Raw genomic sequence first — 12,936 nt, 5'->3', positions numbered from 1 at the left:
GATTATACAAAATAATTTTACTTACCTATATTATAGGTACCCATACTTAACATGACTGGTACTTTTTCGCAGAACAAAAAAAAATTGAATTTCTCTACTTTTATAACTACAGCGCGGCAGACTATGGCCTAAACCTTTATCATTCTGAGAAGAGACCCGTGCTCAGTAGTGAGCGGCGATGGGTTATCATGATGATTCATCCTCTCCTATTCTCATATAATCCGTCAAATGTCTTACATTATCAAATCGTGTTGTCACCCTAATAGAAAGGGACAGACTCCAATTTAGCGCTATCTCAATAGGCTCGTTTTTGGAGTCTCAGTGCACAATCTTGTTTAGGTAGCATGTCTCTGGTTATAGCCAATATTAAGCGAGCGTTAACCAAGGATTGCTACTATATTTCTCTGATTAAATATGTCAAATAAATGATAAATATAGTCAAAGCTGCTAGCCTCTTATAAATTATTATTATTTACAATTAAATATTTACAAATCTTAATTGTACTGAGCACGTCTAAATTAAAATCAATTTGCAAATTAATATTCAAATTCGATCCAAAATGATCATGGCAATCCCTTGAATAGCCCCATGAAATGAATAGCCCGAATAGTCCACGTCAAAAAACATGTCATGTCTATGTCACTAAGTCTGTCAAGTTTAGTGAATGACAGATGACAGATGAAAAAGCAAAGTTGATGAATGTTCGTCGAGCGAATTCAATGTTTTTCTAATTTTCGCGAATCAGAAAATGATCCTTTAAAAGAAATAACTTGAAAAATGGACGAAAACGAGTTCTTCAGGCAGACCGTGCAGCACCTGGCGCGATGTCTGTCCTGTATCAACCCTACGCCATGGGAAAAGGTTGGTTGCAAAACATCGATTGTAATCCCTGTTTATTATTTTTCTTGTGTTACGAAAATGTACTTTTACCTCGGACTGACTTAATGTTAGATGTACCTATAACTGGTATAAGTATATTAAGTTCTAATGATAATAATATCATAGTTCGGTAGTAGTTAGCCTAGTAAGTTACAATCTGATATCATCAAAATATGACATAAGCTGAGTTATGATGATTCAGTGGTCCAGGGTCATTTTCCCGAAGCTATCTACTTTCTTTGCCAATGACCGTGAAGCAAATTTATTTTAAATTATTAAAAATATGCCGCTTTATTATTACTTAATTATTTATTACTATCTACTTTGCAGACTTTTTTGAAAGTTAAAAAAAATCGGTCAAGTGCGAAGGGTCCGTACGAGAAGTAACATCAACTTTCAATGTAATATTTTATATGGTAGAGTCACTTTGAAAATATGTAATATGATTTTGATTTTTTGAGTCATCATTTCGGTCAATTCCCAGCCCACTAGTGAAAATAGGTTTACACTCAGAATGAGAAATGCTTAGGCCATAGTCTGCCACTCAGAGTGCAGAGTGACAGACCTCAAACACTCTTCAGAATATTATGTAACTCACAGGCTTGCAGGTTTCCTCACAATGTTTTCCTTCACCATCAATGCAAGTCACCTGTTCCTTCTGAAAAGGAGGCTGATCTTTGAACCAATGATGCCACTAGGCTATCAAAACTTTTTTTTCACGATTTTTGGAGATGTAATTAGTACTTTTCCAACAAATGTTTCCTATTCTACTTCTTCTTGTCATTTCAGGTGAACACCCTATTCATGCTATGTCCACAAGCCAGCTCAAGCTTTGTGGTCACCCCACGGAGCCAAGAAGCCAGTATCGCCTTAGGACTGTACTTCCTACAAAGTGGTCTGCAGCATCAGGATAAGCTGTTACCATACTTCCTCAAAGTACTAAAGTGCCTCACCAATGCACAGTTTGAGGAACCTATGTACAGAGTTAAGAGTGGCGATCGTATGTATTATTTATTTTTATTATTTACTAGCAGCCCAGCTAGCATGGGTAGTAGATAAAAATTATATCCCCCGATTATGATGTCATAGAAATCAGTGGATATAATCGGGGATATAATTTTTATCTACTGCCCATGCTAGCCGGGCTGATATCTGGCGTGTGCTAATATGATGGTTTCAAAGTCTATAATGAACATAGGTAAAAACATTTTTTGTGTTTTATATATTAGGAAGACTAGCTAAAAGCTAGTATTAAAACAAAACATTTCTGAAAAGCTAAACAGTTTATTTTGTTTGAGCAAGAAAATGAATAAATTTCACTAAGTAAGATACTGTGTAGAATTATTGATTGAAATCCAGGCATAAGGTGTCATTGAACCTGTAAAAAAAATATAATAAAAATCAAAATGATTTTAACTTTTGAAGCTACAATACATTTTTAATCTCTAAAGAAGTCTTATATATCAATAAAAGCAAAACCATCCTCATTTTTATCCTGTTGACAATCATTGCTTAATCCAATAAAGTTTATTGGATAGACGATAATTTTAGGGGGTCCTAAAAATACCTAACAGGTATCTAATGGGTATGGAAAACTCAGGCATGCATGTTTTCTCACAGTGTTTTCCTTCATTGTTAAAGCAAGTGATATTTTTAACCCCCGACCCAAAAAGAGAGGTGTTATAAGTTTGACGTGTGTATCTGTGTATCTGTCTGTGGCATCGTAGCTGCTAAACTAATGAACGGATTTTAATTTAGTTTTTTTTGTTTGAAAGGTGGCTTGATCGAGAGTGTTCTTAGCTATAATCCAAGAAAATCGGTTCAGGCGTTTGAAAGTTATCAGCTCTTTTCTAGTACTTACTGTAACCTTCACTTGTCCGGGGTGTTATAAATTTTTAATTTACACTTGTAATTGCTTAACACACAAACAATGTATTGCTTAAACAAGGGTGAATAGGCATCTTCTAGGTAAACACGTCCCATCTTAGGCCACATCATCACTTTCCATCAGGTGTGATTGTGGTCAAGCACTTGCCTATAGTAAATAAAAAAAAAGAACTCCAAAAAACACTTAATATTACATACTTATTTATTAAAAGTCATTCAGCCAATGAAACAGTCACATTAAATTTATTTGCCCGCCCCACCTTGTCCTCCGCCTCCTGCTCCTGCACCTGCTGAAGCTGAAATCATACATTATTACAAATATTTAATTTTCTAACACTCTAGTAAATTAAACTCTCTCTCTCTGTCCCTCCCACGGGATTTTTTAAAACTTAAATCGCGGGCAGCGTCTTATATGGTTGTAAATTAATTATATCATTTTGAATAAATTGTTTACATAAGGAGTATGTTGGTGACATATAGAACAAAAACAGTTTCAATTTTTTGTAACTATAAGACAACAAATAGATACAAAAGTTTATCAAATAAAAAAATAAAATTTTACTTTCTTTCTAATCACCTAGTTTTGCCATGATAATTATAATTAGTAGGTAGATAATTTATTCTAATATTATAAATGCGAAAGTGTGTCTGTCTGTCTGTCTACTTACTACTATCTTTTCACGGCCCAACAGTTTAATCGATTCTGACGAAATTTGGTACAGGGATAGCTTATAGACATAGGCTACTTTTTATCCTGGAAAATCAAACAGTTCCCATGGGATCTTTAAAAATCTAAATCCACGCGGACAAAGTCGCGGGTATCCTCTAGTACATTATCATCATATTATGTAACAATCCAATAATATGTGATATGGCTGTTACTGCTTTTATGACAGTAATTAACTAAGTATACTTTTTATTAATAAGGATTTTTTTTCATTACCACCAAAGTTAAAACCAGCTTCACCGCCAGCTCCCGCGCCACCTTCTAAGAAAGATTTACTTAAGTATAGTATGCGACAGGTCGAGAGGGCAATCGGGGTGGGGATGCCCCGCACACCCGCACAGCCCCCGCGCTAACCCGGTGCGGGATAGCGCGTGTGTCGTGCGAGTGTGCAGGGGGTGTCTATATATCCTTTATTATTAATAGTATTTGATAGTTAGTTTTGTTGAACTAATGGAATAAAAAGTGATCAATTGCTAGTTTAAACTTTAAAAAAATCATAAGTTAATCAAGTTTGAAATTTTCATGTGAACCTGACAAACTGATTTTCGAATTAGTATTGCTATAAATACTAATCTGGATCTTTAGCTGAAACTTTCAGTCTTAAATACTTGCCTCCACCTTCACCACCTCCACCTGCATTTCCGCCAAACCCTGCACCTAAAAAAGCATAATTTAGACAATTAACTAACTAGTACAATCTACCAAACTTATACATTTTTTTACAATTGAGATGGTGACTATGTCAAACATTAATTATTTCTTATCTCAATTATTCAATAGATGGTTTTCCAAAATTGTTAGTTTATTTATTTTATTCAATCATTCTTATTGTTAACAAAATTACAAAGACTAAGAATAGTAAAAAGTAGAAAAGGATACACATAAAAAATAAAGGGCAACCTTATCACTAAAGCGATGAGAGTTTAAAGTTTGCTAACCATTTTAAATTATCAATTTAGCTAAAAATTTACTCAAAAATTTATGGCGTCAGATCTATGTATTTCATACAAGCTCCCATTCTAAGCGAGGGGCTTAAAGTTTGATAAAAAGTTGCTGATTTGACTAGTAGGCAGTAGGCACCATCCTTATTGTCCAACCATATTATACAACTTATTAGAAGTATCATATCAACTTATACAATTTATTGCAAATAAACTATCAAGTTATACACGTGATTAGAAGTAGGCAACCAACTTGAGTAAATTATTAGAAGTATTGGGGTATAAATTTTGAAGTATTTTTATTTTAAGAATAAAGTAGGTACATACCAAAACTGAAGCCCGCATTACCTTTAAAAAAAAACTAAAGTTCAATAAACAAGTTTCTACATAGAATATTAGAATATACTTAAGTAATAATTATGTCATAAATATTTCAAATCAAATTATTAATTTTCAAAATGGTAACAATTTTACTAACTAATTCATTGTTATATTATCTTAAGAAACATTATATGCTATATAAATTAAATGCTATATAAATTATTTTTCTTACCACCAGCACCACCTCCAGCACCACCTAAAAAAGTTAATAAAATAAAATAGGTACCTATACAATTATACATATATGTTAAAAATGTATATCAATTATTATATACATATAATAACTGAGTTGTTTGCATATTTACTACAAACACAAGGCTATTAGTTATAACCACCTGCAATAATTTAATTTAAATATGGCGAAAATTCATAAAATGGCCACATTTATTATTTTATTTTCTAATATTAAAATTAAATAGAGTACACCACCTTCTCCTTGTCCTTGAGCAGAAGCATTTTCAATCTGGAATGAATGTTTTAATATCATTATTATAATTTTTAGAAGATTCTAATATTTTACTTTTAAAAAAAAGTTTATTTTTACCCGACTACGGCAAAGCCAAAAGGAAGGGAATTGATTTTGTAGCAGTCTATGTATGTAGGTTTGTATTTGTGTGTTCCACCATAGCGCCCAAACTACTGAGCCGATTTTGATGAATGAGGTGTCAATCAATTCGTTATTATGGTCTGGGTGCCAAAGGACCTGACGGATACGTTGACGTTACATCCAAAAAGAAGGGGTCTCCAAAAATTTTTTTTGCTATTAAGTATATCGAGTGGGTAATCAAATGAAAGAGGAAATTTCGACTTCATAAATATAAATATACTACAATGTTAAAATACACCGAGCAACGGAAAAATAATTTTATATTAAGTATATCTATCGCTATCTATCGGCAGTTCGCGGGTAGTAGTTGGGTTTTAGTGCTATTTAACTTTATCTTGACAGCTTATAAACTGTTACAAATTCTAAATATAACTATTTCCAATTTGACTAAGGTACATTCGAACTAAAAGTTGAATTAACTTACATTTATAATAAGCATAAAAGCTAAAACTGTCACAGAAAATAGTTTATACATTTTTACACGCAAAAAGTATCAGCTTCTCTTGTTAAGAAAACTATGAAGTGTTATTAAATCTTGGTTCGTATAAATAGTGGAAAATGGAAATAACAGGAGGAGGGGACATTTAATACCGTTTACACAAGTGTTTATATGTACTCTAGAATGTTATAATGAAACCTATCATTACATGGTCAGTTAAACATTTTTATACGTAGGTAACTAGTATATTATGACCGCGACTTCGTTCTGCGTGGACTACCCAAATTTTAAAGCCTGATTTTACCCCTTAGGGGTTTGAAAAAATTCTTTGTTAGCGGATGTCTACATCATATTAATAGCTACCTGCATGCCAAATTTCAGCCTGATCCGTCCAGTAGTTTAAGCTGTACGCTAAATTTTATTGAGAAAACCATTATAGTAATATACAGACAGGTCTATTACTATGTTGTAGGCTATGACCATACTAACTTGGCAAAAATAATTATGTGCGATGTTTCTGATGTGTAGATATTTTTTTTGTGTCATTAGCACCAAATGAGTTTGTTCCGTCCTATGTAATCGCGTTTATAAAAAATATTATTATTTCTTTGGTAACTATTTTGATATGAACATTTTATTGTTAACTGTGGGACCTTGTTTTTATAATATTACTCACTAGCATTTTGGAGTTTATTGTTTTTTTGTATTGTTCTCTAAAAACTACCTTTGATTGGGGTCCAATTACCCCAAATATTCCAAAATTATCATGGTACCTAGTTATATTTAATTTTTTCTTTATGGTAATTGTGAACAAGTAACAAACATACAGAGAGAAATATATGGTTTATGTGTTTATACCTACAACCTTATAACTATGTAATAATATAGATGTCCTTTTAATAAATAAAATTGTACTTGTCGCATTTTATCTAAATGCGAATCTATTATATAATTGCTATAAAGTCCATTGTGGGCAAAAAATTACAGAGCTGATGTCACGAACAGATTAGGCTCGGTTTCCACCTAAGTGGAGAGGAGATATGTTCAGTCGTCCAATTAGATTCTTAATAGATGACGTGTAAAAATGAACACGTCATCTTTTGAAAATCTCATTGGTTGACGAAAACAACTCCACTCCGTTCCGCTAAGGAGGAAACCGGGCCTTAGAGGGTGAATTTCTTCTGAAGCGGAGATGTGTTTTCGTTCTATTAAATTACGAGAGATGAAAGGATTTTGTCGCAATTTGCAAATATCACACACACATTGAAAAAGCAGTGATAGCTAATTGGTTAAGACGTCTGCCTTTTTCTCGGGAATTCGGGGGTTTGATCCCGGGCACGTACCTCTAACTTTTCGGAGCTATGTGCGTTTTTAAAGCAATTAAATATCACTTGCTTCAACGCTGAAGGAAAACATCGCGAGGAAACCTGCATGCCTGAGAGTTCTTCATGGTTCTCGAAGGTGTGTGAAGTCTGCCAATCTGCATTGGGCCAGAGTGGCAGACTAAGGCCCACAGCCTTCTCACTCTGAGAGGAGACCCGTGCTCAATAGTGGGCCGGTAACGGGTTGATCATGACACACACATTTGGTCATCACTCGTGAAACGCATTAGGCATTGATAAATCGTCTTGTCCTGCAAGAATCTCAACAGAACATAGACTTATAAAGTTGTATCAAATGTGTCTAGCGGCTCACAGCTACTCGCTTGAGATCGTCCGATTATTTATAACTGTTTACGTTAAGGTTCAAAGTCTAATGCCGTCATTAATAATTACAACAGATTTACTAAATATTTTACAACAGGGTTGCAACAAGCAACCGGAAATCGGAAGTCCGAAAATACCGATCAGTCCTTCTTTAGAACTGATAAAGTAACCATGCGTTTACACCTACCTAAACTTAAATTAAAAATTATTGTGTTTATCATGTTATTTGTTTCATTATTATTATAAGTAGTGTGCCTTATGTGCAGTTATGATAATGGCAATTTAAAAAATACATCTATTTGACAACCCCATGCAATCGTAGAATTTCTTTGTTTGCGAGAAAGGTAACAATTTAGCTTTAAACAAGTAGTCGTTAGGTTGAGTTTTACTCGCACGCATTAGGATTTATGACCGTTCAAAATATAAAACACTATTGTTAAAAAGTTTTATTGCTATTAGCTCTTAGCCGGCCGGTACGACTATACTGGTGACGCTTACTGCGCTGCATTTCCGGTGCGAGGTTGCCATTCAAGCACCTTGAGACCTATTAGTTCCACTGTGTATTTATTTATTTATTACTTCCACTGTGTATTTATTTATATATTTACTTACGCGACAAAATATTACAGCTTAGTCATTTTTAATGATTCCAGGCAATTTTTCATTCCAGGCATACCAATGTCCGAAAAATTCAGCTTTTGTCTCAACACGCTACTCTCTGACGTTGCCAGAAAACAGCCAAGCCTCCGAGAAGAAATCATCACAGCACAAATAGAACTCATGTCAAACTTGACAAAAGTCATAAACAACTGCCACGAGAGCAGGGACTACCTCTCAGTATCCAAACTCCAGTTATGCAAGAGTACACTACCAATTTTGATAGGTCTCGCGAGATCTATGGGTCGGTATGCGACCGTGGAACCTCCTTTATTGTGCCGGTTGTTCCCTCAACCGAGCAGTCCAGTAAAAACTAAGGAACCAGAACCTAGCTTCGAATACTCCACTTTAGATAAAAAGAGGAAGTTTAACCAGTTCCGCCCGATTATCCCCAGGTCTTTATCAGGGAATCTTAACCCAAATAATGAGGTTATAGTTGAGAATGGTAACGACACAGTAGACAGTACTGGAGAGACTTTGAAACGGGGTTCCTTCCATAGTTACAACTCCGTTCCATACGATCCGACGACATACTTCTTCCACAAATTCGGATCGAGTTTCAACCAGTTTCCGTACATGAGGTATTCGGAGTCTCCGGAAAAAAGAATCAGTATACAGTTTTATGTGACGTATCTCCAATCGATTCTATCGCTCGCGAAGAAGTTATTGACCAAAGATTTGTTAGCGTTTTTGGATGAGGAAGCCGAAGACATTTTTGCTTCTGGCCAAATACAGGTACATTTTTCTAATTCAACCTTAAATGTTTTTGTAACATAAATAAAATGTAATTTTAAATGATTTATTTGTTCTTAAAATGGGTCTTTTTAGCAGTTGTGCCCCGACCTTGAATTAAATTAACAAAACCTGCATCTCAGGGTCAAAAATGTATATATTTTTAACATTTATACATTCTTTTCAGGTTTTCCCGTATAAGTCGTTTTCTGAGACGCTCAATTTAGTTATGGTAACACTATTACGAGATATTTTACAACACCAAAAAGATTTGCCTGGACCATTTACCAAGGATGTGCAAGTAAGTTGCCTAATTTGTTTTAAAATCGTTTATATCTAGTTTCTAGTCTGCATCAAAATTGTATGCATGTATGGAAGCATTGGCCTTATATCTCTATACTTTGTGGTTGAAAACGATTGACTTCTTTTTCATCATCTAAGGCTAGTTCAGACATGCGAAAACGCACCAATTGGTCGGACAGGTCGAAACGCATTAAAGTAAAATAGACCTTAACTGCGATGTTTTAAAGCTCAAGTTTATCCAGCTAGGACATACATTTACAGTTATAGCCAGCGCCCCAAGCGGAAGCCTTGCGAAATTAAAAATATGAAGAAATATAAACAAAAACCGCACGGACCGACCGCACGGATTCCACCATGTCTGAACTAGCCTTACTAATATTCTAACTTCAATATTCCATTAGAAAAATCTTTATATTTCCTCTTGTAATTTTTCTGATTTTGTGTCTGTTTTTTTTCTTTTGACCCAAAACTTTATAATTTTAAAATAATATTTCTTCATTTTCCAATTTTATTGTACAATCTTCTTGAGGGCGCAAAACTAGTTCAGGTAAAGGCAGAATGTAGTATGTAAACCATTTTATATCTAGTATTATAATTTGTTTAGAGTACTTTCCCTATACTATTTTTTGTCCTAGTATAGACTTTGTTTAGATTATTTTCCCACGTAGTAAATGTGTTTTTCATGTTCTACCCACGTTTTTTGTCTTATAAATTTTAGTTTTTGTATATAAAATGGTTAACCTGCGATGTGGAGAACGCTACTGCTATTTAATTAAGTCTTTTGTCTCGTTTGATTGAGCTATTAGTGAATGTTCGATAACATACTAATTTTGAATAATAATAAAAAAAAGCAATTGTGAATGTTCACACTATAGTGCGCCAGTTTTCTTCCCAAGTCGCTTTAGCAATCTTTTGTAATTATACTAAATGTTATAAAATGATATATAAAGTATTTTAGGCACATATTATCTCCTCTATAGGCTATTTTGTGTATGTTTTCATGTAAATAAAGGGTACGTACTACGATTCATACGATGATTTTTAACCCCCGATCCAAAAAGAGGGGTGTTATAAGTTTGACGTTTGTATCTGTGTATCTGTCTGTGGCATCGTAGCTCCTAAACTAATGAGCCGATTTTAATTTAGTTTTTTTTTTGAAAGGTGGCTTGATGGAGAGTGTTCTTAGGTATCATCCAAGAAAATCGATTCAGCCGTTTGAAAGTTATCAGCTCTTTTCTAGTTACTTTAACCTTCACTTGTCGGGGGTGTTATAAATTTTTAATTTATACTTGTGATATATCGATATTTCGGCCCAGTTACATGGGTAGTGGTCACAACGGGACTGGTGTGCTGCGAGAGACGAAGTTCGAACTGCCATGGGCAGTAGCGAACTACCCTCTTTCTTGTTCTTTTCGCTGGAACTTCACGAACTGTCCGGCAAAATACTCTCACAACGTCACTATTAACTTTGGGTGTACGAGGCTGTCCTGGTTTGCATAATTCTACCACTGGATTCCACATACTTGCTAGCTTAAAGCCATCCTCACGATTAAAATTCAGGCGTTATTACATTGTGATATGTCGCTAAACCACGATATAAGCCTTAAATCATTTTAGTACGGGAGCCACCAATCCTGAAAGCTTTGTGATCGCGGATTTAAAAATTTTGATGACAAGTGTAAATTAAAAATTTATAACACCCCCGACAAGTGAAGGTTACAGTAACTAGAAAAGAGCTGATAACTTTCAAACGGCTGAACCGATTTTCTTGGATTATAGCTAAGAACACTCTCGATCAAGCAACTTTTCAAAGAATCAAAGAAATAAAACTAAATTAAAATTGGTTCATTAGTTTAGGAGCTACGATGCCACAGACAGATACACAGACGCGTCAAACTTATAACACCCCTCTTTTTGGGTCGGGGGTTAAACATGAAAAGTTTACACTCAGAGGAATAAGATGAGCTTGGTTGGCGTGGATTTAATTAGCCCGATATATGTTTAAGTAAATTGTATATTATTAAATGGCCATTATGTTTTACCGTCATCGCGGATTTTGATCAATCTCAAGTTGATTTGTGCAAAATTCCATACAGATTTAGAAAAATACGGCCGACCGATGTTTTTTAGCCGGAAAGGTCCAGCATACCTATTTGAATGGTGTGATGAGGAGTAAAATTTTTCTGTTAACTTTAAAAAAAAAATTCAAATCCGCGATCACAGAGCTTTCAGGATTGTTGGCTCCCCGCCTATAGTTTGTCTAGGTTATTCAAAAGTATTTGACATGTTTCCTGAATATTTCTAAAATGTTGGTAGGAATTCGTCAAATGCCTATTCCTCAGCGGCCAAACAGAACTACAGAGTCGACACCACGATGCATCCGAAAAAGAGGATAGAGAGAGTAACTTTGCCACTGTCAATAAGTTTAAAGTCAATGTGATGGCCAATTCAGCCTGTGTCGACCTTCTTGTGTGGGCTATTGGTGATGAAACAGGTAAGGAACATTTGTCTATATACATTTTAATAATCATAGGTGCTTATTTGGATGTAAATGCTATCCTTTTCGGCGGTACATAATAAGAAAAAGATGATGCTAGTTTTATATTTATCCCCGGAAAGAAGTTAGTATATCGCTCTCTCTCTCTGTTATGTAATCCCATACAAATGACAGGGACAAAAATCTCAGTGGGCGCTAACCATTTCGAGTTTCTTCTAATATGAAATAGATTGCTTCTGCTGAAAAAAATCTTCTACTTTACTATTCTTAAAGTCCAATCTCTGCCTGCCTGATGCCTGTGATTTCGTTCGCGTGGATTTAAGTTTCTTAAAAATGCCGTGGGAACTCTTTGATTTTCCGGGATAAAAAGTATGTCCGTCCCCGCGACGCAAGCTCTCTGTTCCAAATTTCATCAAAATTGGTTAAACAGATAGGAAGGTAACAAACAAACAGACGAATATACTCTCGCATTTATAAGATTAGTTTTAACTTTTAATATGCATAGGTCCAATCTCAAGAAAAAATATGCCTTATCATTTTGTATGTCATGTTGCTGTTGTGTTTTATTCGGTGTACTGTGTTGCGCTTTGGATCCCAAATAAATACGTATTTATTTATTTATATATTATATTTAGTTATTTATAACCCGTGCGCATTCACATGACACCTGGCTCGAAAACAACCCCTCCTCCCACTTCCCCGCGCGATGCCCCGCTCTCGCCGTGCCGGTACTGGTCTCGCACGGCGCGGCGGCTCGGCGAGAGCGGGACAACGCGCGGGGAAGTGGGAGGGGGGTTGTTTTCGAGCCAGGTGCCATGTTAATGCGCACGAGTTATAGTTATTTATATATTTTGATATTAAGTAATGATTTCCAGTTGACGACGACTATGACGTGCCAGCTCTATTAAACGCTTTAACTATTTTAATAGGTATTTTTCACGTAAGGTTTGCGTGTTGCCCCTTGTTACTAATATCATGTGAAACATCTTTTCCTTTCATAAAATAATATTAATAATCCTACGTGAATTTCCGTAAATATAAAAGTTCCAACCGTCTTTTAGAGATTGCAATAGGGATGTTACTTATGTTAAATTTTTTTTTAGTAACTAGGTACCTACATGCAAACTATCTTAAACTACAAAATTTGTTTACGGATGGGTCTTTAAAAAACCCGTGGCA

General features: G+C 35.0%; 2 protein-coding genes across 3 annotated transcripts in view; one reads left to right on the top strand and one right to left on the bottom strand.

The window, feature by feature from the left end:
• Positions 1 to 663: 663 nt before the first annotated feature.
• LOC123871091 (phosphatidylinositol 4-kinase alpha) overlaps positions 664 to 12,936 on the top strand; it is a 42,769-nt gene continuing 30,496 nt past the window's right edge. The window contains exons 1-6 of the mRNA XM_045914667.1: positions 664 to 862; positions 1,670 to 1,880; positions 8,239 to 8,960; positions 9,145 to 9,258; positions 11,577 to 11,754; positions 12,633 to 12,686. Of these exons, the coding sequence (XP_045770623.1) occupies positions 779 to 862; positions 1,670 to 1,880; positions 8,239 to 8,960; positions 9,145 to 9,258; positions 11,577 to 11,754; positions 12,633 to 12,686 (1,363 nt within the window). The 5' untranslated portion in view covers positions 664 to 778. The remainder of the gene's footprint in view (positions 863 to 1,669; positions 1,881 to 8,238; positions 8,961 to 9,144; positions 9,259 to 11,576; positions 11,755 to 12,632; positions 12,687 to 12,936) is intronic.
• On the bottom strand, positions 2,150 to 6,029 carry LOC123871090 (putative glycine-rich cell wall structural protein 1). 2 transcript variants are annotated; one of them, XM_045914665.1, is made up of 8 exons: positions 5,848 to 6,029; positions 5,246 to 5,279; positions 4,989 to 5,012; positions 4,763 to 4,783; positions 4,107 to 4,151; positions 3,711 to 3,755; positions 2,966 to 3,063; positions 2,150 to 2,258 (listed from the first exon to the last, which is right to left on the bottom strand). In XM_045914665.1, exons 1-7 carry the CDS (start codon positions 5,896 to 5,898, stop codon positions 3,011 to 3,013), a joined length of 273 nt encoding a protein of 90 aa, XP_045770621.1. In that variant the 5' UTR covers positions 5,899 to 6,029; the 3' UTR covers positions 2,150 to 2,258; positions 2,966 to 3,010. The 2 variants fall into 2 exon arrangements, with proteins under 2 accessions (XP_045770621.1, XP_045770622.1); XM_045914666.1 differs by having other exon boundaries at positions 3,711 to 3,752.

Source organism: Maniola jurtina, chromosome 13, assembly GCF_905333055.1.
Source record: "Maniola jurtina chromosome 13, ilManJurt1.1, whole genome shotgun sequence".
Taxonomy (NCBI): domain Eukaryota; kingdom Metazoa; phylum Arthropoda; class Insecta; order Lepidoptera; family Nymphalidae; genus Maniola; species Maniola jurtina.
Note: the sequence above shows the minus strand (reverse complement) of the source record. Positions and strands in the feature narration are given on the sequence as shown.

Coding starts and splice junctions, on each gene's coding strand:
- LOC123871090 (XM_045914665.1), bottom strand. CDS start 5,898: ATGTATAAACTATTTTCTGTGACAGTTTTAGCTTTTATGCTTATTATA. Junction 5,280..5,847: donor CTTTTATGCTTATTATAAAT/GTAAGTTAATTC, acceptor CATTCATTCCAG/ATTGAAAATGCTTCTGCTCA. Junction 3,756..4,106: donor TGGAGGTGGTGAAGGTGGAG/GCAAGTATTTAA, acceptor AATCTTTCTTAG/AAGGTGGCGCGGGAGCTGGC.